General features: G+C 43.6%; 1 protein-coding gene across 1 annotated transcript; it reads right to left on the bottom strand.

Moving 5' to 3' along the window:
- Positions 1-17,917: 17,917 nt before the first annotated feature.
- Positions 17,918-18,859, bottom strand: LOC137544210 (olfactory receptor 12D1-like). Its single transcript, XM_068265262.1, has one exon. It carries the CDS (start codon positions 18,857-18,859, stop codon positions 17,918-17,920), a length of 942 nt encoding a protein of 313 aa, XP_068121363.1.
- Between the last annotated feature and the right edge of the window lie 3,589 nt (positions 18,860-22,448).

Here is a 22,448-nt window from a genome sequence, read left to right as displayed (position 1 = left end):
GGCTACGCCCCTAGGCACGTGCCTAATGGTAAATCTAGACATGACCGTGCTACATGTAGTGTGTACCCCATAAATCAGTCTCCATTTTTTTGGGAGTACTATATACAAATCTAAAATTATAGTGGGGACAAGTAGGCAACTGAATAAATTTCCCGGTCACATATACACCTTGATACATACACTGGGCACATATACACCCGGTTGCATAAAGTTGATGAACCTATTCACCTTACTTAAAGAGAATCTGTAACATGAAAAATATAACATGGGTGGTACTCACCTCAGGTGTGGGAAGCCTCCGGATACTAATTAGGCTTCACACGCAGTCCTCTGTCCCACTGGGGTCTGGCTGCAGCCCTCCGAACATCCGGAGACAGACCCGACTGTCAGTTTAATATTTACCTTCCCTGGCCCCAGCGGGGGCGCTGTGGCTGCTTTCGGGTCCGAAAGCAGGCGATAATATACGATCGCAGTCGGTTCCCCTCTACTGCGCATGCTCTGTAAACTTGCGCCTGCGCAGTAGAGCAGACCCTCCGGCTATCTGCTATTTCCGTGTACTTCGGAGCAGACAGCCGTCAGAGCGCCTTCGCAGGAGCCTGGAAGATAAATATTACGTCATCTTTCACCGAGGGCTGCAGCCACACCCCCGATGAACGGAGGACGTCGTGGGAAGCCTCCTTAGGATCCGGCGGCTTATCCCACCAGAGGTGAGTACCCCCCAGGGGATCTTTTGATGTTACAGATCCTCTTTAATATATAGTTGACATATTAACCATGTTTACATATAGTAAAGATTACTATAAAACAGGATTTAAAATTGACACGTATACAACTTGGGACAGAGACTGCGGATATGTATAATGTAATAGTAAATAAAATAAACAAACTAAACTACTACTGAGGATTTGATAATAATTTTACATATACTGGTTGCAGAAGAACTTCAATATTAACTATTGTACTGTGTGTATATATGCAATTGTATTTGTACCTCAAAATATTTACAACATACATTGTATGATAACCGATATTAATTTTTTAAACACAGGAATTAAAAGAATTAAAGACGTGCATGAACAACCAAAACAGCAATGGAGCAAGGAAACGTGTGATGCGATTGAAGAAATATCTGAGAAGGATATTTCAAGTGAAAATGAAGTTGAAAATAAAGAAGACGACCAAAGCAGTAACAATGACTCATTTGTACTTACCAATCAGCAAAGATTCTCAACATCTGACTTGTCCTCAAATGTTGCAGATACCATGCCTGAAGGTAATGTCAACAACTTACAAACACCCTCAATTGATAGTTTTTCCAAAAAAGTAAACAACATAAAGTCAGTCAATGTACAAATACACCAAGTACAAAGTACACAAAGCTGTGCCGATAATACGTCTTTAACAATTGACAATCAGAATGCTGCTCCATCTGTCAGACCAAAGCGTTTAGCTACTAAAAATTACAAGATGCACAGTGATTTTGTATATAGTTCAGCAGTACATAGCCTAGAACGCAAAAACAAATCCCTGAAAGAAAAAGACATTTCTGGGTTAATTGAGAAGAGAAAATCAGCAACACAGGAAGCTAATGTCATAACTGAAGAGCCATGTAATGCTTCTGCTCCTGTAGAAGGTCCAAAGCAAAGTGGTAGAAAGCCAGGGGTGGTGTATGATTCAGAGGCAGATGGAGCGTGTTCAGGAAACATTGATTACTCTTCTCCCATTGATGCTTTGCTCAGCAAGATTAAGACCCAAGCCTGCAGGAGTGTTAGCAGCGACATTGCTGACGCTGTACTAATTAAGAAAACTTCTTTACTTATGGAGCAAATTCTAACGAGTTCCAAAAACATTTTTGATTTGATGACTCTTTTGCTTGATAATGTTAAATATGTTCAAGAAAACCAGTTAGAGATTTTGAAAAGGCAGTCCAAAATTTTGGCAGCACACACCGACTCAGCATAGTAATTGCATGGCTTATGTCTCACATCTCATTGATACACTTTACAAGGGTAGTAGAACATTGAAATTTGTAGTAAGTTGTATTTACATGTTTATTATTGAATAAGATCAAAGTTCTTGTGAAGGTTGAGCAACCGCTTTATTTTATGTAGAAACTAATTGCATTTAGCTACAACGGTCACCAACAACAATCACCATTGTTAATAATTTAGAATTATAATATGTGTTCCTGAAAAAAAAAAAATTCACAATGTACTGTGGTAAGGTTAAATTTTTTTGAATTTAAACATGGCTATTAATGGTCCCCATCACGCATGCTTATCCCAGTGTAGACACTCACCAAAGATCGTGCACTGCATCCGCTTCTGTTCGTCTATTTCAAACTTAAAAAATAGTCTAACGTAAAAAATTCACATGGGGGATAATCTATTCACGGAGTGGAAGCCTAAGGATTGAAATGAGGATTCCCACGTCGTCCAAAGTCCAACAGGGGTATTGCTGCAGCCCTCCATACAAGATGACGTCAATATTTACATTCCCGGCTACAGCAAATGTGCTTAGACGGCTGTCGGCTCTTAAGTATTCCTAAAGTACGCGTTGACCGTTGGGTATGCTGTTGCTGTACTGCGCATGCGCAAGTTTATGGCGCGTGCACAGTACAGCGGACCCAACTGTGACAGGGTATTGATGTGTATTTAGGAGCAGAATGCAGCCACAGGGCAACCGCTGGAACCAGCAAAGGTAAATATTGAAATTTGTCGGGTCTGTCACCGGTTGTTTGGAGGGCTGCATTGAGACACCCGTTGAACAGAGTACGGCGTTTGAAGCCTCATTAGGATGACAAGACTTAAAACACACGAGATAAGTACCCTCCCGAGTTTATTTTTTATATGTTATATTGTCTATTTAAATTTTTCAAATCGCTGCAAGTGCATTCACGTGTCCTCAATTCACTTGATGTTAACAGTAGAAGACAGCACAGACACAGAACATACTTGTCATGTGCAGGTGTACTTCTGGTGCCAGGCAGTTATACTTCAATTGACATCCACTGGAGTGTTCAAAAAGAATTGCAGGCACAGTGTTGTGCACACTGTAATGTTTTAAATTCCATGATTGAAACAGATGTGCATGCATGATCATTAGCTAGTGGCTATGCGGGTACACTTTGACCTTGGTGGAACATTTGAAGCCGTGTTTAATTTTAAAAAAAAGTTGTAACTTAGCACCGTAACCGCTTTTCTTGCAATAAGATAGAAAAGGTACCTATAATCCGTCACCCTACGCTGTACCTGCAGGCAGTGCAGCGCTGGATACACGGTATAAGCCCTGAAGTTCTAATTCGTAAGTTAAAAGTCTTTTCATAATTTAATGATTAAACCTTATTTTTATTTAGTTTACAATTCTTAGAGAAGAAAGGTTACTATTAGCATGCACACTATTCTTGATGGTGTCTAAGTATAGCGTCATAACCACCCTGAGTACCATTGTGAAGTGCATTCCATTTTTTTTGATCTGAAAATGAGGAGCAAACACAAGTTTTCAAGCACAGTACATGGTTTACACAGAAAATATAGAATAAAAGATAGTCATATTAACGAAAAAATAATACATTTTTCTACTATAGTCAGCCATGGCATGTGTGGCCCTGCTGAACACCCAATATTGTGCATCAATACGGGGGTACCTTCAACACCCCAATACCCTCCGTCCTGGGCACTACTGTGTTCCGCGTTGTGGAATAGCTAACCACTGCGGCCTTCAATGAAGCGCATCTGTATGAGCGTATCTACGGCTCTCACCCACCCCTATCACTTACCCTTCGCTGAGAGGGGCGGTGGAGAGGTGGCAATGCGCCCCTGGTAGACATTTCTGGAAGGCCAGGCTGAACCTGTTAGCCCTGCCTCCAGGACCTGCCAAATAAATGTACAATCAAGTTGTTCTTACAATTTTCGCGGGGGGGGGGGGGGGGGGGTGGTTGTGGTGGGTTGGGTGTGGTATTGTGTGTTATTGCAGGTGGTAGGATGAGGAACCCACGTTGTGCATCGGATTAGCAGGGGAACACATGCCCCTGCTGAATATAAGCGAATAAGAGTTTTTGTAATTGCTTCAGTGTATATTTAAAGTGATACTGTAGGGGTGTTGGATGAAAATGAGGTGAACTTACCCGGGGCTTTTAATGGTCCCCTGCAGACAGACTGTGCCCACACAGCCACTCACCGTTCCTCCGACCCCGCCTCTGGTTCACTTCTGGAATTTATGATTTTAAGGACAGGAAAACAATGGTCCTGAGTTGCCGTGTCCTCGTTCATGCTGATGTCACCAGGAGCATACTGCACAGGCCCAGTATGATCTGTGCCTGAGCCGTGTACTCCTGGTAACATCAGCAGGAAAGAGGACACGGCAACGCAGGCGCAGTGATTTTAAGACTTTAAAGTCAGAAATTCAAGATGTGAAACAGAGGCGGGGCCAGAGCATCGTTGTGTGGCTGCACGGGCACACGATGTCGGCGGTGGACCATTAGAAGCCCCAAGTAAGTTCAAATCATTTTTCACGGCCCCCACCCCCCAACAGTATTCCTTTAAACTGAGTGTACACTGCATGTGAATACTATATACAGATTATGAAAGGAAAGAAAGTAGTTATTACAGTTAACAATAGCTTGTAAGTGATGTACAACAGTGTAAACTATAAGTAGATCAGCGTTTATGTGTGCACAGTGCATCAGCAATGTAGGCATTGTTAAAACACAGCCAATTTAAAGAATTCTGTAAAAATAGGAAGTTACATTAAACACACAAGTATCAAAATTACTTTGTTTATTTTATTAGGCTCCATTAATAGATTCTACAACTTTAAATATAGTTTAAACAGTATTGATGTACTGTATATATACTCACGTAATACAGTATGTGCAGTCCGTCAGACTACACTTATTTAAATGGAGTAACATACTAGTAACTCATTGAAAACATAATTGTGTATTTGTTCATGTGGATAATACTACACAACTCCACAAGTATTGAAAATGATTAGGCTGTTTTTTTTTTTTCTTATACCAAAAAGGGGATGACAATTGTGCCTACCAAAATACCTTTATCTATGTAAAAATAATAGATTTAACTAGTACCATTGTAGATATAATGCATGGCCAACATGTGGTGCTGTTGCACTGTTCTGTTTATAAATCATTTATTCTATTTTGTACAAATTTGTCAAAATAATTTAATATCAGAACACCTTTACAGGAATGTGTGTTTGTGTGCCAAGACTGTACACACGTTGAACTCTTATTAACATAAAAAAAAGAACAATGTTATTTCATGGAAGTAAATGTCACCAATCCATTGTTCAGAACAGAATAACACAATGTATATGCACAGTTTGCCATGTACATATGGGTATGCTGTCATTGATTAAAAAGTACAGTTAATTTCTAAAAATTCAAGTAGGACTAAATTTTTTTTTTTTGGTTAGCAATAATACTATTTTGAACAATATTCCTTGAATGTATACATCTATCTGTAAACCATACCGATGGAGAAGGATTTGCAAAATGTATATTGTGAGTTAATTTGTACACAACTCAACTGTTTGAAGTTATCTTTTGTATTGTGAATTATATTCTAAATGTTGTATATTTTGTGAAGTTTGTACAATAAAAACTTTGCTAGGACGTGTTCTTTTTTTTTTTTTTTTTTTTTTGTGAATTAGCATAATTAAAATAATGTATCTACATTTTTTTTAAATAAATTTTTTAATGCGCTCAGTTATCAAACATGTCCTCCTCCTGCTTGATTTAGGCACCGTTCACACTTGCGGTTCTCTTCCAAACGGTCCGGATGACATGACCGGATCCGGACCGGAACCGTACGGTTCTGATCCGGATCAGATCCGGTCATGTTGCATCAGGTGTTCATCAGGATGCGATCCGGATCCGTTTGGCAAAAGATAGTAGAAACAGAATACAAATGTTGGGGTCTATGAGGTCAGCAGAAGCTGGACATTATGGAATCAGGCCCTCCGCTGTTTAGCACTCACCTCCACCTCCGACATACTGCCAACATCTCCAGCATGTTTAAAGTCAATGCTGCTCCACTCCGAAATGCTTGCCCATGTGTCCCCATCCAAAATCTCCGCAACAATCCGCATAGGAAGTGGGGTAGAACATCCGGATTTTTAGCCAGTGAGTTGTGCGCTCTCCGGTTCACATTGGTTTGTATTGGCCGGATGGTGCAGTCCGGCTCCACCCCGGATACGGCTGCTGGAGGAGCCGTACCAAAAAATAGCGCATGTTGGGTCTTATGCCGGATCCGGTCCAGACGAAACGGATGCATGTGAACGGACGCATAGGCTTTCATTGCTATGCCGTGCGTCCGTTCTGTCCGTTCTGCATACGGTCCGGCTCCGGCACAGCGATTACGCGCGACGAACGCTAATGTGAACCGGGCCTAAGTAATGTATGGTGAACTTTCAACTGTACAGAACACCGTATAGTTGAATTTTAAACCGCAACTTATTAACATGTAGATGATAAAGAATTGTGAAAAATATTTACAAACAACTTTGTGCATTATAAATCAACACAATTTGTGCTGGTTCAACCATTAAAAATCAAATTATAATATTTCTAATGATTATTTGAGATATATTAATTAAATAAATGATTGAAATTATAAAATACAAGCAAACTCCTACACCCAATACATCATATGTCCATCTTCTATGCTGCCATATTCATGTCACAAATGGATTACATTGTTGCGCTTTAAGGTGTTACAGAGGACGGGGAAGGGGGTAACCGACTCATTTATGTTTGCATTTTAGCACACTCTGCCCAAAATAAAAGTGCATATATTTTTTTGTGTGTGTATGTATGTATGTATATATATTTATATGTATGTATATATATATATATATATATGTACATATGTGTATATATATATATATATATATATGTATGTATGTATGTATATATGTGTATATATATGTGAATATATGTGTATATATATATATATATATATATATATATATATATATTTATATATATATATATCTATGTGTATATATATATATATCTATGTGTATATATATATATATCTATGTGTGTGTGTGTGTGTGTGTTTATATATATATATATATATGTGTGTGTGTGTATATACATATATGCATGTGTGTGTAAGTATATGTATGTATATATATATATATATATATATATATATATATATATATATATATATATATATATATATATAAATATATAAAATTTCATTTTTTTTTAAAGGACTTACAAGGCCACAAGTACTATTAAAGTAAAAAAAAAAATTTTAGAATCAAAAACTATGGAGGTAGCAATCCACACCCTCCACTCTTTCTGCCATGGCAGTGAAACTAATAACGGGCATGGCCGAGTTTAGCCCTATGAACGGGTTGGGTTAACAAATAGTTCCACCCTCAATATGTCCACAGCAGATTGTCGTTGATGGCCATTACGCATAGAAGCGATTGCAGCTGATCAACTATAGCACTTCATCCCTATGCGTCCTATGTACGCACGGATACCGTTGACACGGTCGTAGGAGGCACTACAGCTGCGTATCCACAATTGCGCCTATGAAGACTACACATCTGTTTAAATCTGTTGCGGAAATATAGAGGATTGAATTATGAAGCGATCCGTATGGAAGAGTCGTGGACCAACCGGGGACATTATTACTGCGTAAGCCACGGGGGAAGGAACAGGAGGGCGCTAACGGAGTCCTCCATAAATATGGATTATGAAAAGGTATTTGACTTGATTAACATATGTTGTCTATTAAGTCCTTTAAGTACTAATTACAAATATCTTTATAACATACACGTATAATTTACTGGTGAGAGGATGTAAGGTGCTTTTGCTATTAACTGCTAAAGTCGGCGGGTGTAGTTGATAACCAAGCTGAATTAAAGGTGTACAAATGCGCTGAATTCAGGCCTAGGCTTCCATTACAATAACAATTTCAATTTAAAATTTCAAAAATCTTTTAATAAGGCCACATGATCATCAATTTAACATTTTATCACATTAGATGAATTGTTATGGGTATAATAAATGTTCTGCAATAGCACATTTTCTACAATAATAGGGACACTGATGAGCCATTGCACTTTCAAATGGTGTGAGATTATAAAATAGGTTAGCCAGTGAAAGCCTATGGGGAATTTTATCACTCTTGCACCCCTGTTGGCCGTTAGGCAATTGGAAGAGGCATAGAGGAGAGGGGCTGTAGAGCGGGAATGGAGGAAGCAGCTACGTAATAGCGTGGGCCGGTACTAGGCACAATGCGTGAGCGCACGCTGCCCGCCGCACACTTCAGTAGCTGTAGTCTTGTTGAATGCCGCTCCTCTACCTTGACTTTAGAAAGCGCGGCAGAAAGAAGAGGAGACCAGGAAGAGCCCCAGACAGACCAGCTAGAACTGGAGTGATGTGAGTGGCACCTACACATAACAAATGCTCCTCCACCTAACTACACTATACCGAGATAAATGTATTGAACGCACGCACCACTATGTAAAATAAGCCACACCAACCTACACTATCCCTGTCTACCTATACTGACGATCCATACACTTAAATACACTATACTTCCCTACGTATACTAAACTCAAATATACAGAACTTTAGAAAAATAACAATAAAATTTGCAGTGTGAAGACAGGTCGCTTTTAACCACTTCACGACCACCGTATAGACATTTAGCGTCCGTGAAGTGGACCCCGCAAGGACCTCCGTATTGACTTATGGCGGCGGTCCTTGTAGGGGCATGGGCGAAGCCATTGCGTCATTCACGACGCAATCGGCCACCGGGAACTGGTTCCGCCCAACTCGCTCTGTAACACGCCGGCCGTTTAGAAGTGAAGGCAGGCTAATAGCACACGGACCGCTGCGTACAAAGTGTATAATACAATTTTTAATGTTTACATCTTGTATTATACAGGCTGCCTCCTGCCCTGGTGGAACCAATGTCAGAGGGAACACAAGGGCAGGCTCCAGCCACCCTATGTCGCACCAAAACACACTGATTTAAACCCCCCCTGCCCCAGATCGCCCAAAGCACGCCTCAGACCCCCACCCCCCCCCCCCCCCCACGCACACCCCAAAGACCCCTGTTTGCACCAAATCAACTCCCTAATCACCTATGAATCACTCCCTGTCACTATCTGTCAACGCTATTTTTTTTATCTACCCGCCCCCCCCCCCTAACCCCTGCACCCTCTTGATCACCACCCCACCCCTCAGATTATCCGCAGACCCCGTCACCCCAAAACACCCCCCTGTGTACTGTATACATCTATCACCCTGATCACCTGTCAATCAAACATCAATAACCCTCTGTCACTATCAACCCATCAAACAGCCCCTAACCTGCCCCTTGTGAGAAATCTGATCACCCACATACACAGATCACCCGCAGATCCGACGTCAGATCACCTCCCAAGTGCAGTGTTTACATCTGTTCTATAAGCTAAACACCCACTAATTACCCATCGATCAAACCCTGTTACTGTTAGCCATTACATTACATCCCTATCTGCCACTAGGGCACTAAATCACCCGACCACACCCTCAGAACGACCTCATACACCAGCCCTAATCACCTCGCCAGTGCGTTGCTTGCATCTATTCCCCCCCCCCCTCTAATCACACCTTGAGACACCCATCAATCACCTCCTGTCACCACCTACCACACTGACCCATCAGATCAGGCCCTTATTTGCAACATGTGGGCTCCTGATCAATCGCCCAAACCCTCAGATCCCCCTCAGACCCCCTTCCAATCACCTTCTCAGTGCATTGATTGCATCTATTTGCCCCTGTAACCACCCCCTGAGACACTCATCAATCACCCCCTGTCACCCCCCTAAAACTCCTATCAATCAGATCAGGCCCAATACAACCTGTCATCTAAAAGGCCACCCTGCTTATGACCGGTTCCCCAAAATTCGCACCCTCATAGACCAACTGTCATCAACATTTACAGATGCTTATACCCCTGAACAGTAATTTTGAGACATTTGGTTTCCAGTCTACTCACGGTTTTGGGCCCATAAAATGCCAGGTCGGTATAGGAAAAATAAAAAGTGACCCCATTTTAAAAAATAAAACACCCCAATGTATTCGGTTAGTTGTATGACGAGTTCATAGAAGATTTTATTTTGTATCAAAAGTTTGCGACAATTTATTTCTATTTTTTTTTTCACAAAGTGTTTTTTTTCAAAAACTTGTGTAAAAAAAATAAAAAAATACTATGAACTTGCCATACACCTAACGGAATACTTTGGGGTGTCTTCTTTCTAAAATGGGGTCACTTGTGGGGTTCCTATACTGCCCTGGCATTTTAGGTGCCCTAAACCGTGAGGAGTAGTATAGAAAACAAATGCTTCAAAATGATCTGTGAATAGGACGGTGGGCCCCTTAGCGCACCTAGGTTGCAAAAAAGTGTCACACATGTGGTATCGCCGTACTCAGGAAAAATTGTATAATGTGTTTTGTGGTGGTTTTTAACACATCCACATGCTGGGTTGGAGAAATCTGTATGTAAATCCATGCTGGGTTGGAAAAATCTTTTTTTTAAACAACAATTGTGTGTAAAATAAAAAAAAATAAAAAATTGTCTTTTACAAAGATATTTCTTCAACACAGCATGGGTATGTTTAAAAAAAAACAACACAAAAGACATTATACTACTTGTCCTGAGTAAGGCGGTACCACATGTGTGGCTCTTTTTTACAACTAAAGTACGCTAAGGAGCCCAAAGTCCAATGAGCTCCTTTAGGCCCGGTTCACATTAGCGGTGGCTATCCGGAATAGCCGTGCCGCAGCCGCACCGGAGCCGCACCGCATGCTGGCCGGACGAAACGGACGCACGGCATAGCAATGTAAGGCTATGCCAGGGTTCACATGCGTCCGTTTCGTCCGGACCGGAGCCGGACCGGATCCGGACTCCGGTGTCCGTTCCAACATGCGCTATTTTTGAGTCCGGCTCCTCCGGCAGCCGTATCCGGGGCGGAGCCGGACTGCACCATCCGGCCAATGGAAACCAATGAGAACCGGAGAGCGCACAACACACTGGCAAAAAATCCGGATGTTCTACCCCACTTCCTATGAGGATTGTTGCGGCGATATTTGCTGGGGACACATGGGCAACCATTTTGGAGTGGAGCAGCACGAGCTGGAGATGTTGGCAGCATGTTGGAGGTGGAGGTGAGTGCTAAACAGCGGAGGGCCTGATTCCACAGGCCCCCCTTCTGCTGACCTCCCAGACCCCAACATTTTTTTTTTTTTTTACGTGACTTTTGCCAAACGGATCCGGATCGCATCCGGATGAACACCGGATGCAACCTGACCGGATCCGGATCGGATCCGGATCAGAACCGTACAGTTCCGATCCGGATCCGGTCCGGATCCGGTCAGGCCATCCGGTCCGTTTGGCTGAAAACCGCTAATGTGAACCGGGCCTTAGGCTTTACAGCGGTGCTTACAATTTATCCACCCCCCAAATGTCAGGACAGTAAACAAACCCCACTAATGACCACATTTTGAAAAGTAGACAGTTCAAGGTATTCAGAGATGAGCTTAGTGAGTCCGTGGCAGATTTCATTTTTTTGTTCGCAAGTTAGAATAAATTAATTTTTTTTTTTTATTTTGTCGAAAACTGTCATTTTCGGCTTAGTGGTAACAAAAATTAATATCTTCTATGAACTCACTATGCCTCTTAGTGAATACTTTTGGATGTCTTCTTTCAAAAATGGGGTCATTTGGGGGGTAATTTATACTACCCAGGAATTCTAGAACATCATGAAAATTGTCAGGTGGTCAGAAAAGGCGGCGATGATGGAAAATGGGAAAATACACTTTTGGCACAATAGTTTTTAAACGCAATAACTTTTACCCAAACCAATAAATATAGGCTAAATGGTTTTTTTTTTAATCAAAAACATGTTTGTCCACATTTGTAGCGCTGCATGAAATTTTACTTTATTAGAAAAATGTCAACACAGAAAGTTAAAATCATTTTTAACCAAACTTCATGTCTTTTGTGATGAATATAATAAAAAGTAAATATCGCATAAGCAATCAATTAGCACCAAAATAAAGCTTTATTAGTGACAAGAAAAGGAGCCAACATTCAATTAGGTGGTAGGTTGTATGAGCGAGCAATAAACCTTGAAAGCGGCAGTGGTGTGAATAGAAAAGAAGTGCCACATCCTTAAGGGGGGTAAAGCCAATGGTCATGAAGTGGTTAAAAAGACCTGGATCCCTTATGCTTAAACTAATACAGATAAATTCATGTCTTAACAGGCTAGGGGAATTTTTATTTAACGGTAAATAGCGATAACGATTAACGATAAACAACATTACACAAATTGTACAGTTGGTATATGATCCATAAAACCTTAACTTTAAATAGCAATAACCGGGAGAGTTTAGGCTAATCAACGTTAAAAACACCATAACTAGTTAAACTGTAAATAGCGTTAACAAGGAAAATATAGCGAGACGATAAAATGGAACATTTTTATTGTGTAACGGTAAATAACAATAAGCGGGAAATTTACTTAACGGTAAATAACAATAAGCGCGAAATTTATTTAACGATAAATAACGATAAGCGTAATGCCGTTTAGCGGCATCAGCATGCGCCATTTTTCACAGGCGCCATTTTCGGATGAATGCTCATAAATGGGTACTCCACTGTCATTGCACCCCTCACCAGTCTCACTAAGAAAGGGGCAGATACAACCCACTGGTCTCCAGAGGCTCTGCATGCATTTGCTACTTTGAAAGACTTGTTTTGCTCTGCACCCATCCTAAGACACGTTGACACCTCCTATCCCTTTATTGTTGAGGTGGACGCCTCAGAGGTCGGGGTAGGGGCTGTGCTGTCCCAGCGGTCAGGGTTGCAGGGTAGATTGCACCCATGTGCCTATTTTTCTCGTAGGTTCTCTCCGGCAGAGAGAAACTACGATATAGGCAACAGGAAGCTCCTGGCCATTAAATTGGCCTTTGAAGAATGGCGTCATTGGTTGGAAGGAGCAGAACATACGATTACAGTTTACACTGATCACAAAAATTTGGAATACATCGAGGGAGCCAAGAGATTAAGCCCCCGTCAGGCCCGATGGTCATTGTTTTTCTCGAGATTCAGATTTATAATTACGTACACCCCAGGGAGCAAAAACATTAAGGCAGATGCCCTGTCTAGATGCTTTGAGCCAGAGACAGCACAGCCCTCCCTCCCAGAGACCATTGTCCCACAGAAACTGGTATTAGCTACAACTGAGACTTGAGAAGATTGGATAGAGACTTTAGGTCCTTTTCAGCAGGACGTCCCGGAGGGGAAGCCCAAAGGGGTTATGTTTATTCCACTGCCATTTCGCCTTCAGATTTTACAGATGTTCCATTCACACAGGAATGCGGGACACCCTGGGGCCTCCAGAACACAGGACCTTGTAGCCAGCCCAGATGCGCTTGGTGGCCGTCTCTGGCAGCCGATTGTAAAGAATTTGTCAGAGAGTGTGCAGTGTGTGCGAGGAGTAAGCCCTCCCGACTGGCACCTGTGGGAAAATTGCAGCCCTTGCCCACCCCAAGTGAGCCATGGACCCACTTGTCCATGGATTTTGTGGGTGAGCTCCCCAGGTCTGAGGGCATGTCGGTCATTTGGGTGGTAGTCGACCACTTTAGTAAAATGGCCCATTTTGTGCCCTTGAAAGGACTCCCCTCGGCCCAGGAATTGGCTGATTTGTTCATCATCCACGTTTTCCAATTGCATGGCATTCCGGAAAACATCGTGTCAGATAGGGGAGTCCAATTTGTTTCCAGATTTTGGAGGGCATTCTGTCACCAAATGGGCATGGAACTGTCATTTTCGTCGGGCTACCACCCACAGACCAATGGCCAGATGGAAAGAGTCAACCAATCATTAGAACAGTTTTTGAGGTGTTACGTTGCAGAAGCGCAAAATGATTGGGTCAAGTTTTTGCCCTTCGCAGAATTTGCGCACAATAATCTGAAAAGTTCCTCTTCAGGATTTTGTCCATTCCAGGTAGTGACCGGGAAGTTGCCTAAATTCTCCCCATTGCCAGTTGCCTCCACTCCGTTTCCAGCTCTGGAGGCCTGGCAAAGGTCATTTAAGGATATATGGTGGATTGTGAAAAATAATTTGGAGAAGGCGTTTCAAAGTCAAAAAGGTCAAGCTGACAAGAGACGTTCTTTAGAGTGGAGGTTTTTGCCAGGAGATTTAGTCTGGGTATCCACACGTCACTTGACCTTGAAACAGCCCTCGGCTAAGTTGGGGCCTAGGTATGTGGGTCCATTCCCAGTGACCAGAAAGATCAACAATGTCACTTATGCCATTGACCTCCCTGCCAGTATGCGCGGCGTGAGATCCTTTCACGTGTCCCTGCTTAAGCCAGCAGTTCATGTAGGTCCCACTCCTCCTCCTCCTGTGATGATAGATGACCAACCTGAGTACGAAGTAGAGAAGATTTTAGACTCTCGCATAGTTCAGAACTCAGTGCAATATCTGGTTCATTGGAAATGGTATGGTGTTGAGGAGAGATCATGGGTACCTGAATGTCGCATGCATGCTGACAAATTAAGAAGGGAGTTCCACGCGTTGCATCCTGAGAAGCCTGGTAGGAGCTGTCCGGAGTCCACTCCTCAGGGGGGGGGGGTACTGTGAGGAAACGTGGAAAAGCCGCCGCAAGGGCTCAGAGTAAGGCATCTGTTTCCGCGTCTAACATGGCGGCACAACGCGAAGAAACCGCCGCATGCCGCATGGGCAGAGCGGTGGAGTCCACGTTGGAGGCGGCGGATTGTACGCATGACATAGCAGCTGGCATTGCGGCTGGACGCAGGGAAACCGCCGCTCGCACAGAGAGCGGGGCGGCGGTTTCCGCGCTTGAGTCAGTGGTCACAGTACAAGACATGTCTGGTGTGGCTGGGACTACTAGTCCACACAGGTTCAGAAGGACGCGCGCGCGCACTAAGAGGCAGAGCTTATATGACAGCCAGAAAAGGGTCAGCTAACCAGGCGGGTCAGCTGACATTTTTACCACCTGCCATTGGTCCAGCACTTAGGGGAGGCGCTGGAGAGCGCTTTGCTATATATACTGGGTGCTGGTCATTCTCTGGTTGTCTGCCATTGCGATCACTACGTGGTAGCACTCGGACCTTGTCTGTATCTGTGTTCTAGCATAGTTTCCAAAGGTGTTGACGATCAAGGAACTCACACCTTAGCGTTAGGAATATTGAACTGTATTATTTGTTATGACCCTTTGCCTGTCCGACCACTCCTGTGAACTCTGATTCTGTACCTTGCTATATCTGTTACCCTGTTGCCAATCTCTGCTCATTCCTGGACTCTGTATTGGCCTTCTGAATCTGTACCTTATCTGTCTGTTTGTTAACGACCTGGCTTGCCCGACCTCGAGAACTAGCCTTACTGTTAGAGGCAGTTCCCAGACCTGTTAGTGTCACCCCTTCTCTGGGTGTCACTCACGCTCTGTCCTTCCTCCCCTCAGCCTAGCTCCTCCCCCCTGGAGAGTCTAGGCTAGAGGAAGGAACCTACTCCTGGAGAAATACTCAAAGTATACTGTTGCATCTAAACACTCACTTGTTATATTGGTGTCCAGAGGTTAGTAGATATATCTGATTATCGGTGATACTGCAGATCACCAATAATCGGGTATATTCTGTATTCTCGGTGATACTGCAGTTCACCGGTAATCAGAACCTCTCTGTGTTACACCGATCGTTACAATTCCCTTTGAAAATTGAAAGGTGAATTTTTATTGGCTGTTGTAGGCTCCACCTACCTTCCAAATTCTTAATCTCATTCACCCAGTGACCAACTGTGCAAAGTTTGAGAACCCTGCCATTACCGGTGTGAGAATGGCTACAGTTTATATTTTCCTAGTCAAATTTGTTTTTGTAACCTGACACACAAACACAATCACTCAATGACCAAGTTTGTGAGCTTTCAGGTTCCTGGCATCAAAAATGTGTGAATGGAAGCAGTTTATCCACCAAGGAAATCTGATTGGCTGTTTGTGGCCCTGACCCTTTAGTGAATTTGGACCCCAGTTACCCAAAGACAGACTGTAGCAAGTTTGAAGCCTCTGCCATTAACAATGTAAGAATGGCAGCAGTTTAAATATTCACCTTGAAAATCAATAGGTGAATTTTGATTGGCTGTTGTAGGCTCCACCCACTTTCTTGAATCTCAATCGGATTCACCCAGTGACCAACTGTGGCAAGTTTAAGAACCCTGCGATTAACAGTCTAAGCATGGCTGCAGTTTACATTTTCCTACTTCAAATGAATGGCTGAAATTTTATTGGCTGTTTTATGCTCCACCCACTTTTCCTCGATTTGTAACATCGGTCACCAAGTGACCAACTGTGCCAAGTGTGGGGACTCTGGCTTGATTACTGTGAGAATGGCAGCCTTTTAAATTTTTTCCATTGACTTGAATGGGTGAAATCTGATTGGCTACTTGTAGCTCCGCCCACGTGTGCAGGGGGGGCCGCGAGACCCCCAGAACATATCATCCCAGGTAGTAAGGGATCTGTATACCAAGTTTAGTTCAAATCGGTTAAGGCGTTTTCGCGTGATCGCGGCACATACATACACACACACACACACATACATCCGATTTTATATAGATAGATAACACTCTCATGGAAGATTGACCATGAGAGTGTTGCTATCTAATCATGCTATTCTCATGGAAGACTGACTATGAGAATTTTGCTATCTACAACACTAGTCAAAATATGAGATGATGTGCAGAGTTCTCACATAAACAAAAATAGTCAGACGTGTTCTGTGATGCTTCTAAAGCATGTTGTGATCACGCAGTCATGTGTCTTGTCTACACAGGTGCACTAATACAAGCACATGGTGATCACACACCCTTATCTGCACAGGTGCATGGATGAAACATGTTCTACGCCTGAACAGACACTGAATTCTGTCTATATAAAGGAGGGAAAATACTTTCGAGTTGGGGGGACATTCGAAGGACAAGCAGACATGCCGTCGCCAGGTATTTCCCCTCCGAGGTTGCTGAGGTCCCCCGATCTTCTCTGGATGATGCTGCAATATTTCGTAAGAAATAATATTGATGCTCACTAATACACTCAAATACAATGTAACTATGATTCTGCAAGCCTAGATAATTATTATAACAGGATTGTAGCTCAATAAATATTACTATTGAACCTTCCCTCATGTTTTGCTGCAATTCATTTTACCCATTACGGTGGTGAGCGAAGTTAGAGGGTTTAAAAACCCTTCCCGTGAGGCAAAACAGCTCCCTCCACAGGTAGTCAATTGGATTCAAGTCAGGACTCTGGCTGGGCCACTCCAAAACGTTAATGTTGTTGTCTGCTAACCATTTCTTCACCACTTTTGCTGTGTGTTTTGGGTCACTGTCATGCTGAAGTGTTCCCAAGGCCAAGTTTCTCTGCAGACTGCATGATGTTGTCGTTGAGAATCCTTATTTATTGCTCTTTGTCCGGACAGAGGTGCCTGGCTCTTCTACTGACCACATACTGTATGTTATTGCTCCATTGTTATTGCCTCATGAAGCAGGATCCAAACTACACTATATCAAGTCCACCCCTTGGTGGAGGGGTGTTACCCCCTTTTTTCCTCATCTATGGAGAGCAACTTCTTAATCCTGAGTGGGGTCAGGTCTAATCTCCCCACCTGCCTATACAGTGGTTGCCTTTGAGGTAATCCTGCTTTGTGAGTATAGGCTACCTTATAACTCTATCATACTTTATTTCAACTACCAGTACATACTACACTATATTTGGCTCTTTGTGTCCCTACTCTGTGTTTTTTCAAAAGTAAGACTATTATTTATCTATTTTAAAAGTTTTTTTTTTACTTTTTGAGAAGATAGCTTTAGCTACAGATGAAATTCAGTTTACCAGAAACTTTTATACATTTTCTAAGAGATTTCCTGACCTCCTTGTTTCTCAGTGTGTAAACAATAGGATTGACTGTGGGAGAAAGAACAGTGAATAACAAGGCTGCAATTCTGTCTTTTTCTAAGGATATTTCTGAAGTCGGCCCCAGGTATGTGCATACTGCTGCCCCGTAGAATAGGACCACAATGGTCAGGTGTGCAGAACAGGTTGAAAAAGCTTTCCTTCTGCTTTGTGAAGACCTCACTTTGATAAGATGACCAGCAATGTAACAGTACGACAGAAGGGTGAGAGAGAAGGTACTCATACTGACAAAACCGCTGACGATGGTCATGGTTATTTCATTTACGGAGATGTCTTTACAGGCTAACTTTATCACGGGTTTAACATCACAGAAGAAATGTTTCACTTTATTCTTACTGCAGAAGGGGAGATTTGCCGTCATGATTGCATTGACTAATGAAGACGAGCTGAGGCCTACAGCCCAAGAGAGGAAAAACAGCTTTAGGCAAGTATTTCTCCCCATAATGACCACGTATCGTAGTGGGTAGCAGATGGCCACATACCGATCATAACCCATAAAGGCCAGAAGAACTCCTTCAGTGCATCCCAAAGTGTGTGCAAAATACAACTGAGTGATGCAGTTTTTTATAGAAATTGAGTTATCCATCCAGAATCCAGCCATCATTTTGGGCACAATGATTGAAGAAAATAATATATCGAGAAAGGAAAGGTAAGCCAATAAAAAGTACATCGGGGAATGAAGAGTCAAGTCTTTGATCACCAGAAAGATAATCGTAAAATTTCCAAATATATCCATGAAGTAGCAGAAGAGGATTAGGACAAAGAGGTACTTCTGGAGCCAGGGGAGATCGGTAAGCCCAAGAAGAATAAATTCTGTAATCAGGGTTGTATTCATCCTTTTCCTATGCAGGTACCTGTTCATAGAAAGGTGCTTTATTAGCAGATGTTGATGAAGGCCATTTACTCACCATAGAGGCAAGGACAGCCCCCAAACACAAAGTGCTCACTTCGCACTGTGGTCCTTATTCAATTCATGTTTTCTCCTATGTGATATTTTAAAACATTATTATTATTATTTATTGTATTTATAAAGCGCCAACATATTACGCAGCACTGGACAATAAATAGGGATACATACATTGCTACAAGGAGTGACAGACAGAGAGGTAGCAAACAGTTATACAACATAGCACAAGGTTATACATGCAATCGGGGTATAAAATACGTTTTACAGAGACCCGGCAAAACAAGTCCGAATTAGTCCATGAGAAGGGTGTCATTGCTGGGGTAGAAAAATTAAGAAGGACACACTAAGGGAGGGGGAGGCCCTGCCAAGGCTTACAGTCTAAAGGGAGGGGGGACACATAAGGTAGGACTGTGGAAAAGGTGATTGACTGAGAGAGTTAGAGTGTGGTAGATGTGGGGTAGGCCAATTTAAAGAAATGTGTTTTGAGGGTTTGCTTGAAGGTGTTTAAGGAATGAGCGAGTCTGAGAGGGAGTGGAAGGGAGTTCCATAGGGTGGGTGCAGCTCTTGAGAAGTCTTGTAAGCATGCATGGGAATGAGAGATGCGTGGGGAGGTCAGGCGGAGATCACTGGAGGACCGGAGAGGGCAGGCAGGTATATATCTGTTGACGAGCTCAGAAATGTAGGTTGGGCAGGTCTTGTGCACAGATTTGTAAGTAAGGCACAAAACCTTAAAACTGATCCTGAAGCTAATAGGGAGCCAATGTAGGGCTTCACAGAGGGGAGAAGTGGAAGCAGAGTGGTGGGAAAGATGGATGAGTCTAGCTGCTGCATTCATGACTGATTGAAGGGGTTCAATGTGTTTTAAGAGGAGGCCAGATAGTAGGGCATTGCAGTAGTCAAGGCGGGAGATGATGAGGGCATGGATGAGAATCTTGGCAGTGTCTGGGGTCAGAAAGGGGCGGATTTTGGAGATGTTGCAAAGGTGGAAGTTGCAGGTTCTGGTAACATTTTGGATGTGTGGGCTGAAGGAGAGGGTGACGACCAGGCAGCGGGCCTGGGAGGTAGGGCGGATGGTAGTGCTGTTGATAGTGACATGAATATCTGGGAGGGGTGGTGCAGAGCGTGGCTGGAAAATTATGAGCTCCGTTTTATCCAGGTTAAGATTCAGGAACCTAGCTGACATCCAGGAGGAGATGGTTGATAGGCAGGAGGAGACCTTGTCCATGGTGGAGGGGGAGAGATGGGGGGTGTGGAGATAGATTTGGGTATCATCTGCATATAGGTGGTATTTGAAGCCCAGGGAGGAGATGACTTTTCCGATAGAGGAGATGTAAATTAAGAACAGTAGGGAGCCCAGAACAGAGCCCTGGGGGAATCCAACCGAGAGGGGTGTGGGAGTTGAGGAGGAACCAGGGCCGGGCCGAGGCATAGGCTGGAGAGGCTCCAGGCTCAGGGCGCAGTGTAGGAGGGGGCGCACAATTCATTCAGCTGTCATTCCTAATTGTGTTTGAAGCAGAAAGAAATAAGAAAAGGGGATACATAGCAGTGACTGCAAGCCAGATAACTAGATATTAAGGTGTTGGGGAGGTTGTGGGCCCTGTGGCACCTCTTACTTTAATAGCAATCAGTGTGTGATGGCTGGGGTGGCAGGGATGGAGGGGCGCACTTTGGTGTCTCAGCCTTGGGTGCTGGAGGACTTTGTTCCGCCTCTGGGAGGAACCATTAAAAGAGGTGGTGAAGAGGCGATTAGAGAGGTATGAGGAGATCCAGGCACGGGCGCTGCCACAAATCCCTAAGGACTGTAGGGATTGAAGGAGGAGGGGATGGTCAACTGTATCAAATGCTGAGGAAAGGTCAAGCAGTAGCAGGATTGAGTAGTTTCCTTCAGCTTTGGCAAGGGTAAGGTCATTTACTACCTTGACGAGAGCGGTTTCTGTTGAGTAGGCAGGACGGAAACCAGATTGTAGGGAGTTGGTGCTGAGGTAGTGCGTGATTCGTCGGTGGACCAGGCGTTCGAGGAGCTTTGAGGCAAAGGGGAGGAGAGAGATTGGGCGGTAATTGGAGGGTAAGGAGGGGTCGAGTGAGGTTTTTTCAGCAGGGGGAGTACAGTGGCCTCTTTAAAAGCTGAGGGGAAGGTACTGGTGGAGAGGGAAAGGTTGAACAAGGAGGTGAGGACATGGGCCAGGTCAGGGAAGTGGGGGCGGAGGGTGTCAAAGGGGACAGGGTCGAGGGGGAAGGAGGTGGCAGGGGAAGTGGCAAGCAATAGATTCACCTATTAAATGGTGGCAGGAGTGAAGGAGGTCAGGGAGGGTGGGTGCATTGGAACAGTCTGGATGGAGGTGGTGAGGGGGGGGTTGGGCATGGGAGAGGCCTGGAAGTTTAGGCATGGCAGTGGCCTGGGGGGAGTTGGAGGGAATTGAAGAATGTAGGAGGGAGATTTCATTTCAGATAGCTGCGATTTTGCTGGTGAAGTGAGTGGCAAAGTCATTGGCTGAGATGGTGGAGCTAGGGGAAGACGAGTGGGGTTAAGTAGGGAGTTAAAGGTGGCAAAGAGACGTCGTGGGTTGGAGGCTTGAAGCGGAATATAACCCTGCATTTCAACTTTGCTCTAAAACATTATTTACAGCATATTATATGCAAAAAGCATTTTTTTTTACTAGACCAGCATTGGAAGGGTTAAACACAGATGTTTAAAGTTCCATGGAGAGATATGCAGAAGTACAGATTGTTACATTCTATTTAGTTATATGTATCTATTGAGAAATGTTACACACTCTTTGGCTGTCCTCCAACTCCTTCTCAGTGAGAGAGTGAGTCACATGCCACACTTAGATACATTTATGTAAACAAAATGTATCTATGTCAGCTTCGGATGTGTCTGCAGAAATCTCCAGGAACTTTAAAGCCCTGTGTAACCCTTCCAATGCTGGTCTAGTAAAAAAAAAATGCTGGTTGCATATAATATACTGTAAATAATGTTTTAGAGCAAAGTTGAAATGCAGGGTTATATTCCGCTTTAAGTTCCAATCAGGGCAGCAAAATACTTTTGCTTAGCTTCTGATAGTGCAGTGTGGAAAAGTAGCAGCTTAGCTTTATAAATCCAGGAAATCGGGATTGGGACGCGATTTCCTCCATTTCCACTCAGCGGCTCGTGTCCCTTTCTTGAGGTTGCGTGTGTGGGTGGTGTGCCAGGGTTGGGGATTGGGAGGGTTGTTGGGGCGGAAGGTTAGGGGGACAGCTTCATCTAAGGCTGATGAGAGGGCCTTGTTATATTGTGCTGTTGCTTGATTGGGGCATGACAGGGTGGGGAGGGTGGAGGAGAGGGAGAGGAGGAGGCCAGCTAGGATGGTTGGGTTCAGATTGTGCAGATCCCTTTGCCATTGACCAGGCTGGGTAGGGGGGCATAGGAGGAGGATTGGGAGAGGGTGAAGGTGAGGAGGTGATAGTCAGAGAGAGGGAATGGTGCAATGTCCAGGTTGGTGAAGGAGGAGGATTTGGAGAAGATGAGGTCGAGGAT

Source organism: Hyperolius riggenbachi, chromosome 1 (assembly GCF_040937935.1).
Source record: "Hyperolius riggenbachi isolate aHypRig1 chromosome 1, aHypRig1.pri, whole genome shotgun sequence".
Taxonomy (NCBI): Eukaryota; Metazoa; Chordata; class Amphibia; order Anura; family Hyperoliidae; genus Hyperolius; species Hyperolius riggenbachi.
This window is presented reverse-complemented; position numbering and strand designations above follow the sequence as displayed.